At 45.1% G+C, this 9,494-nt stretch overlaps 1 protein-coding gene across 1 annotated transcript; it reads right to left on the reverse strand.

Moving 5' to 3' along the window:
• Nucleotides 1–8,545, reverse strand: LOC141462986 (caspase-8-like). The gene is given in 10 exon segments (XM_074145193.1): nt 1–585; nt 885–1,386; nt 2,403–2,541; nt 3,051–3,118; nt 3,460–3,513; nt 3,603–3,741; nt 4,931–5,036; nt 5,578–5,912; nt 5,914–6,001; nt 8,454–8,545. Coding segments are annotated over 10 exon segments (1,659 nt in total). The 3' UTR covers nt 1–449.
• Nucleotides 8,546–9,494: the final 949 nt, after the last annotated feature.

The following is a 9,494-nucleotide window of genomic DNA, read 5'->3' on the forward strand; positions in this document are numbered from 1 at the left end:
GAGTGGTGGGGGGAAGTAACAAAAGACACTGATGTGAGCTGATTATATCTTATAAAATTTGCAGTGTGCCTTCCCCCCCGTTTATTATGCAAAATTTAGGCATAAAATACACATGGCTTCATAACAGTTGTCTTAAAAATTTGCATTGGAAAGATACCTTACGAAACCAACAGCAACGCGGTATGGCTGATAGTGGGCACTTGAGCGAATTTCAGTTAGCAAAACACAATATGGAGACCAGCTCAGAGATGCTCTCAAGTATAAAGTGTCATACATATTAACACTAATTTCTTAAGGCTTTTTGCTCCTCGGCTGTCCTTTCAATAAAAACATTTGCTCTTGTGAGAGCAGACACTGAAATTCAGTCTGTTATGTTTTACCAAATTCTTAGCTGATACCAGCCAATTCTAGGCTGCTGCAGCTCCCTCTGCCATGCAGTTCCCTCCCATTTAATCGACAGGAAAGATGAGTTTTTTCCTCAATGTGAAACTTGGCTGTGGCATCTGCTTCTCTGCGTTCGGCTCACAAGTCTTTCTGCTCACCTCTTGATTCACTGCTGTCAGGATGGTGAGAATATCTTCTCCACTGCAAAAACACAGGTATGTTTTGTATTAGGGAGGCAGTTAACATCAGAAAAATTACCACATTCTCGTATATCTTGATCTACACCAGTACTAATGGCTCCTGTTTTAAACAGGCTTCAAAGCAGTTAGCTAAGCTGCTTTGTAAAATCTGCATGGTGTTGCTGTGTCCTACATTACTGTTTTCACTTTGAGCAAGCATTGCCACTGCATATCATCTATCTCTGCATCCAAATCAAACTCCTGTCACTCAGAAGGAAAATATGCGTGTTGCCAAGAAGCAGCTTAAGGAAACATAGTTACCGAGGACAGCTTTCCATCAAGTGCTGGCACAAAGCCTGTATGTACCAGGTCCCCCGTGTTGGGCTTCTGAAGGAAACGTGATCCGGGAGGGTAGCCATGCCCAGGAGGAAGTCTGCCTCTGCGGGGATGCAGTCAAGCTGGAATCTTGCATCTGTTTCTATAGAAGAATCTTGCTCTCCAGAATCTGTTTCGATGGTCACACCTTTCTGGCAAGCATCCCCTTGGCAGGCCTGAACAAAAAAGACTTTTGGTTTTCCAGTAAGCGAGCGGCAATTCTGTCCAGTGAAAGAAGTGGTCAGTTCCTGGATAGGTACTTCCTGCCCATCAACACCATATATAACACCTTTTTTCCCATGAGACAGGATACAGCAAACAAAACAGTCTTTGTCCTTGTGGTCTTTGCCCCGCTGGATGTTCACAGTCTCACGGATTTCCTTTGCAGTGAGGTTTTTGTGCTCTTCTACTTCAAAATGAAGCTTTCTAAAGACTGTTGTCAGAGCCGCTGGAAAGTAAACAGAAGGGGAATTGGAGCCATTTCATTATATGAAAGTTGGAATCTGCAATTGCAAATTGCATTTCTAGAGATAAAAGACCTTTTTTTAAAATTCTGCTGCACTGCTAGCCAGGTGGTTGCATTCCTGCTCTGAAAATAATTTAGTAGTGTAATTTCTAATCATATCTCTACTGAGTTCCCTTAATGCTCACTAAAATGTTTCCTTGCAATCTTGCTGTCTAGTATTGCCTCTGTCTGAAAAGCATGCAAAACTATTAAGAAAGCTGTATTTCTTTCCCCCGCCCACTTTACAGCTAGGCCCATCATCTCTCAAAAGGTATTGAACAGTGCAGTTGCTTTACCCAGGAGTAGAGGGCACTGCCCATTTGGGTAATACCTGTGCCACAGGAAAAGAAACCTTGCACTCTGACTCTTTAAGTTGGAGTTCAAGAGTTCAATTCAGTCAGGGAGGCCCATTGATGGATTTTATCTCTTGGCATAGATAGGGCAAATACAACTGTATCGCAGACCTTAGGGCCTGCAATGAGCTATGCTGCTGCTGCTGCAAGACAGTCTGCTAAAATCAGGACACCTGAATAGTAAGGTAATTGATTCCCTGAATTCCAACATCCTTCCTGCCTTTTTTTCTTTTCTTTTTTTTTTTTTTTAAAGTTTTATGTTAAACAACTGCCCAATTCTAGTTCAGCAGCAAATCTGGTTCTGATTCTGCATATCTCAGAAGTAGTATGCATAAGGCTGACTCAAAGCTAGCCTAGCTTCTAAAGTCCAGGCTGAGGTTGCTACAAACTCAGTAAAATAGCAAAATGCTAGTGAATTGGTCAGTCAGCCAGTAAAAGCTTGACAAGTTGATTAGGGGTTTGTCAGCGCAGGAAAGAGAGCTGACTCAGCCACTAAAACAAAAGTATTCCAGGAAGGGAAGACTGAAATTCAGACCTTTAGTACAGAAAAATAAACTAGGTTTCTTTTTTGAAGATACACAAACTCATCTTTAATATTCACTGTACCTGCATCCACGTCTGTCCCATTCCGATCCTTCAAGTTTTTGGGTTCCGGCACTGCTTCCCTGGCTTTTGCAAAACTGTGATTATTCAGGATCAGGCACACTCCACGGGGTCGGCTAGTCATTTTGTAAGCTTCGAGCCTCTGAAAAGAAAGAGTACTGGTGAAACTACTATACTCTCCTCCAGGTGCTTCTCAGCCCTTGCTAGTGGCACAGCAGGGCAACCAACCAGCTGGCTTTCTCTCTAGGCAGCTCTCCCTATACAGCTTTGCTCCGAGAGCAATGCACTGCCCCACCACCTTTGGGACTCTGTGCACAGCATGACAGCCCTCCGCGGACCCACAGCATGATGTTCAGCCCACACGGGATGCTGTGCTCACCCGCTTCATACCCAGCCATCTGCCAACTGCTTGTTTCCTGGTATAATAAACTCGGCCTATCTTACTACCCTTGCAAATGTTTCTGAAGTTTTAACACTGTAGTAGCTGCTGCCTGTGACTTAGCTTCAGAATAAAAAGGATGTTACAGAGTGGTGCATTTTTCTTTTTCTAGACAGTGCTTTTAACAGTTGGGCTTTCATAGTAACTGTTCACCCCGTGGAGGGATGATCTAAGCCAACATGATGAGGTTTCTGAGAAACAAACTGCCTTACCTGGGAAAATCCATTCCAACTGCCAGGAGAATCAGGTGACATGGGTGACACCAGCCATCTGGCATGGGCTGAATACAGACAAAAAAGTTTTAAGTACAGAATGTAGCACTAGAGAAAGGAGAGAAGCTCTGTTCTTATTCTTTGTCTCCACAAGTACCTCCCGGGGTAAAACTGTTCTCTGAAAACACTGAATTGTGGATGAACGGCTGTTCCTGTTAGCTATAAACAACTAGATAATCAATTTAAAGGAAGTAAAATGTACTGTGATCAGTTAGTAAGTAACTGGATACTTGATCACTTTTTAGAGAGGCACCTGTGTAAAGAAGTGAGATGCAAGCAGTGTAGAATCCAAGAGCTGAAGAAGAGGAGTGAAAAATCTAAGCATTAATTTTTTGAGAGTTTCCATTACCTTCAGGGCCTCCTGTGCTGCCCCTCTGTTTCTCTGTGATGAGCATCTCTTCACCTGAAAAGCATTCATTATTAGTCCTATATGATATCTATATGTGACTTCAAAAATTACTATGGGAAAGAGGCCTTTTTGTTTTGTTTTACCAAATATGTTTAATTCATACTCTTCAATTCTCTTCAACAGGCTGATGTTAATTTCTGCACAGAGACGCTTCAGGATACTTAGGTTGTCTTCTCCCAGAATCCCCTTCTTCTCCATCTCAATGAAAACGTCGAGCATTGTCTGGGTAATCAGAGAGGTAGTTTGCTCTTAGGGCACATCCATGCTGCCACTGGGAGGGATGTTGCAGCATGTGCATGTGCACCTAAGCCTTAATGTACTGACAGCACGTGTGATCCAGATAATCAGTCCAGCTGACTGGTAGCTCCGTTGAGACCTCAGCTGAGTCAATTAAACCTAATTCATCAAAATCTACAAGTACTGCAAGTACAAACATGTTCTCAAAACATACTTATTTCCCTTCTGCAGCTCAGAGATACCAAGATCTAACAAGATCTAATCCAGGAGATCTAATGATGATCATACAGGAATATATCATGTCATTTTTAATGAATGCTTTCATTCATTTGACTTGCAGTGGCTATCTTGTGCACTTGTGCACTTACCTGAAAAACAAGAATCACCATCTTGAACAATGGCAAAAATTAGTATAACCATGCAAGTTACACCAATGGTGTAGAGATTGCTCTGATGCAAAAGGAGACCCAAGGGACAGGGGCTCTTGCCAAACAGCGAGTGGCAGAGCACAGTGGTCACCCTAACAGAACAGCTATCACTAGATGGTCACAGTCTCTCCTCTAAGAAATGAGGGAAAACGCTACAAGAGTTTTCATTAGACAGAACAAAGTACCCAGCAGTCAGAACTGCATGCTGAGATAGTATAAGAGCAGCTGAATCTACTGCAAGGCTGTTTATAAAGTCCAAGCTCTTGGGCCTTAGCCTTGGTAAGGATCTGCTGCTTGGATCTGTATTTTTTGAGATTGGAAATAAAAAGAAAAAAAGCATAAAGTAATAGCCACAGTGGGTGATTTTAAGTGTTTGATAATGGCTTAGAAAGCAGCCAAAAGAAAATTGCTTGGACAAGATGAGTGAATGTGCTCATCAATGTCACGAGTCTTCCATTGATCAAAGCCACCAAGTCCTTTAAGCCCCATATGCTGCATGGACACGAAGGGCCTCTGTGCCTGGTGCAGGGTTGGCCCATGCTCTCTGCACTGTGACACTGCTGCAAAAGCTGCATACACACAAGTCCCACATGCACCGGAAAGCCTGTAAATCCCTTTCCAGGTGCACCATTTTTCTTATGGTATTTTCACCATAAGAAGTCATAGCAACCCAAATGCCTCTATGGATTACAATACAATAATCATTTACAAAAAAAATTTTAAAAAAGGATTAAAGAAATTCTTACAGTCTTAGGGTTCAGCCTGCATTTTGGTAATTCTTTCCCCAAAAGAAACTTGAAAGAATTCAGCTCATCTTTGGTGATGTCTTCTGACAGCTGAAACAGCAGGTATCTAGAAAGAGAAGTAGAGGACACTGTTTCATCATGTTCCCAAGCATGTCCCTTAGTACAATTTAACACCGTACTGTTGAACTGCCCCCTTCGCCCCCCCCACCCCTTCCCAAGCACATATCCCCCTTTTTTTCATTTTTAAATGGAGGGGCGGGGAGGATGTCAGTTCCAGAACAGTCTGAAGTCAAACCACTTCCAGCTGCAATTAGAAAGATGTCAGTTTTCCTAAAATCAAAACCACGCTGAAACTTTCTGGAGGACAAAGCCTCGCACCCAGCCACCCATCGCACCGCCCGGGCAGGGAGGCCTCTGGGGGCTCCTAAGCATTTCAGAAAGACACGGCTTTAGTTTTCACCCTTTTATGGGACAGAAATTTCAACTTTCCGTACGGCTTGTACCCGCTTTCTCTTGGAAGATGCTTGTGTGCTTCCAGACCTTAGCCTGGTGGTCGGTAAAAGCTGGCACCGACCACACGATGCCGGAGAGCTGCCGGGAGAGGCTCAGCCCGGCCGCCCCGGGAACCCGCACCGCCGGTCACCCACCTGTAGGCTGACACTTTTGCCCTGCCCGGGATCTGAAGCTCTCTCGCCATCTCCTCTCGGCTGGAGCCCAGATGGGCAGCCAGGAGGTCGATCCGACTGATCCGGTAGAGCAGCTCTTTCAGGAAGGACAGGTTCCCCGCCTCGATCATGCCTTTCTCCCTCAGCGCTTCGAAGAAGTCCTGTGCCTTCTGGATGGCTTCCAGCTTCCTCATGGGGACGTGCTCCAGGCTAAGGAATTTCAGAGCCGCCAGCTCGGCCTCGCCCAGCTCCTCGCTGACCACCAGCAGCCGCTGCCTGGGGAGATCCATGGCCCCGCGCCGGAGCCCGCCCCGGGGAAAGGCTGAGGGCGCTTCCCGCCGCGCTTCCGCCGGGCAGGCGGCGGCGCCGGGGCCCCTGGGAGCTGTAGTTCCTTCTGAATTTCTAACTTAAACAAAGAAACCAACAAACCCACAAACTTCAACTTAAGAACTGCGCGTCTGCCAACGAGGACTTCTCTGAGGCGCATTTTAGGCCCCCTTCCCTTCACAGTGGTGAAGCACCGACTGCACTTGAGCCCATTCTAGAGAGAACTGGACCCACGGTGCAGGCCGAAAGAAAGGTCTCCCTCTGCCCCGGCTTTTCCCGAAACCACCTCTCTAGTTTAAAGGCACTCACAATTCATTGTCGTTTTAATACAAACAGAAAGAAGCTCATGCATAACGCCACTGACTCGACTTCCTCCTTGCGAGCCTTTTGGGGCTGCTGGCAGGCGATGCTGCACGCTCAATGCAGGTGTTCATCCCTGTACCCCAACAGCCACCGGCCATGGAACCAGCTCCCTTCCCAACCCTCCCAGATCAGCTGAAGACCCTTCTAGCAACAGGAGCAGACTTGCAGGAGCACTGCATGATGGCAGAGGACCCTGGGATGGTGCACCACCTCTGATACACCTTCTGGTGCAGCACTCTCAATAGATGGGATCACAACAGCGGGAGGGAGGAGGGAAGATATTTTACTAGTTGGCATTTCATCCTCCAAACAAACATTAACACCTTGGTGCTCACCTTGAGCAGGAGAGCAACCCTCAGAGCGTCCATGCTCTCCAAATAAAGAAACGGTGTTTTCACGGAATCACAGAATTGTCAGAGTTGGAAGGGACCTCTAGAGATCATCTAGTCCAACTCCCCTGCTGAAGCAGGATTGCCTAGAGCACATTACTCAGGACGGCATCAAGGCGGGTCTTGAAAATCTCCAGAGAAGGGGACTTTTTGCTAAGCACTGATTTAAAACCAGAGTCCCTTCCGTGCAAAAATCAAGAAAAAACAGTTTGAGCACATATTAAGTAGAAATCTTTACATTGTTATCATAGAAGTGGCCTATGAATGTTCAAAACTCCATGCAAGATATTTGATTACTGCATGTGTGGCAAATTGGGTGAAAGGTGGAAGTAATCTGAATATGGGAAGACACTTTTTAACAGCCCATGAGCTAGTACACCCTCAAGTCATGTTAAAACAAGCTCTTCCTAGTAAATAGACTGAAGGAGGTGTGGATCCTTCTCTTTGCACTGATACGCCTGGACAAATCAGGGCTGAACACAATGTCGCTGCACAAATACAAAACTAGTGTCAAAGACCTGGGCCAAGCTGAGAAGACATGTCCAGAATAACGTTCCACCTAGCTAGAAATGTATTACCGTTGGTACCCACAAGAGCCAGCCACGTTCAGGGCCTGGGGAGTTCCTGTGGTTGTCAATAACAGAACAGGTTCAGTGACAAGAAAAGGCACAATTACAGAAAGGACACACAGAAGTGAGTATCTGGGAATTCCCAAAGATCTCAACTATATATTTTTAGCACATCGCACAGAAGTCACTGCAGATTAAACGTGCCATTCTCTGTTCATAATTTGACACAGCTCTAGTTGAGAAGAGGCAGATCTGAACAGTTTCAGAGAGAATGTGCCCATGTTCGTTAGGGGTCAGAATAAAAAGGGTAACCAGCAAGGGCTGAACAAACAACATCTCCAGTGAAAAATCTAGCTCTGGACTCCCTGCTGCATAGCTTAACCTCCTAAATTGTGTGTATTTTGTTTCCACTTCTCCCTGGGCTTCAAGATTTCCTGCAGGAAAATTTCCTGTGATCTTACAGATCACAGACATAGCCAACAGTTCACCTAATCAAAACTCCCCAGTACCTGAATTTTGCACCACTTTGAGAACTAAGAGTGAAACCTTATATAGATGGTGGAAAAACATACACTTACAGTAGCCGGTGCAATGGGAGAAGCTGGCAGGGATCTTAACACGAGCAGGTTCCTCACACGTACCACTAACCCACCCCAAGAGTAGCACATTAACAAGTCACCTTAAAACCATTAAGGTGGAGAGAATGACAAGCTTCCCATAGAAGGTAAGTGTGAACACATCTCTGGGATCCTGATGTTAAACTGAGCGAATAGGTGGCAAGATGCAAATGTGTGGGCAGTGACTCATGCCACTGAGTAACATTATTCCCGACTGTGCAGCTAACAGTCTTCTACAACTCTTCTAAGCATTTCCCTTTTCAAACAGCGTCACTCTGACCTTGCCTGCTTTCAGTTTAAGCCTGCAGGGCTTCAACTCACTGACTTTGCTTTCCTACCAGCCTTCTGACTCCACTTTCTAGTGTTAGCACTTCTGCTGACTGAAAACAAAACACAGAATTGACTGCCAGGATTGTTTTGCCTGGGATAGCATTTGGTCTCCCAGCCAGGAGCTGAAGAAAAGGGAGACAGGCAAAGTAACTATAGTTGAGGGTCTTTCAGAGAGGAAGGGCAATTGTTCCTCACCATTCTCCAACTTGTGCTACCAAGGGAAGAAAAGTGTTAGAAAATTGCAGATCTGACTTCCTTCTTACCTGTTGTTTCTGTGGGAGGGCCACAACTATGTGCAAGAGCATATCAGCCGCCCTGCTGCAGGCCTGTGTGAGCATACTTTGCTCAGAATCATAAAACTGAAAGTGTATTTTCTCCTTCCTTGATCACCACATAAGCCACATACACATTCACAGCACGACTACTTCCTGCAGTCCTTTAGAGGCTTTTGACAGGGTTTTCTCACCCTTCTACCAAGTCTTCATCAGCAGGCAATAATGTTAGCTATGGAGGCAGCCTGATTTTAACAGGTAGAACAAAATACCATGCCAATTTAATGACAGGGTGTGACTAGCCAGCACAACTCCCCCAGCAGAGGACAGCTCACAGGGGCAGGGCAAAAATCCAATGATCTCATAAAGAAAGCTCAATTTACCTCAACATCAGGGAGACCGGAGTGTAACTTTAGTTTTCGAGAAGACAGCTGCACCTGTGAATCATCAGGTTCCCCAAGACACTTAGCAAAGAATAATGTCTTCCTGAGTCAGCCGGGGTGTGTGTGTGTGAATACGTGGCTCAGCCCAACATAAAAGTATAAAAACCAGACAACCGATAAAACATTCAAACTTTGAAAAGTGTATTGGGCTTCAGCTGGCTTCAACCCACATGTACTATCGAGACTGAGGATGCCCAGTGTCACGATAGTGAGCATACAGAGATGGGTAATGAGAATCATGTTTGTATTGTGATTCAACTGAATATTGCAATTGCTCAATTATGCTTGTGTTGTGATTTCAGTACGTTGCTGTATCACTCTACTAAATCAAAATCCCATGAAGCACCAAATATACCAAGTAAGTAAATTTGATATCCAATTCCCCCTCATCTAGAATATATGAAAGAACTTGGCCCGAGTATTGAACTCTAACACAGAGAATTATGAAAAAACAGACACGCTGTAGATTCACAACTTCCTTACCGGAGTAGCTGTCACCTTCCAGCAAGTTTCTTCCAGAGGAAGCAGTTATTTCACAGAATCACAGAATCTTAGTGGTTGGAAGGGACCTTTGAGATCATCGAGTCCA

The sequence above is a fragment of the Numenius arquata genome, chromosome 3 (assembly GCF_964106895.1).
Source record: "Numenius arquata chromosome 3, bNumArq3.hap1.1, whole genome shotgun sequence".
Classification (NCBI taxonomy): Eukaryota; Metazoa; Chordata; class Aves; order Charadriiformes; family Scolopacidae; genus Numenius; species Numenius arquata.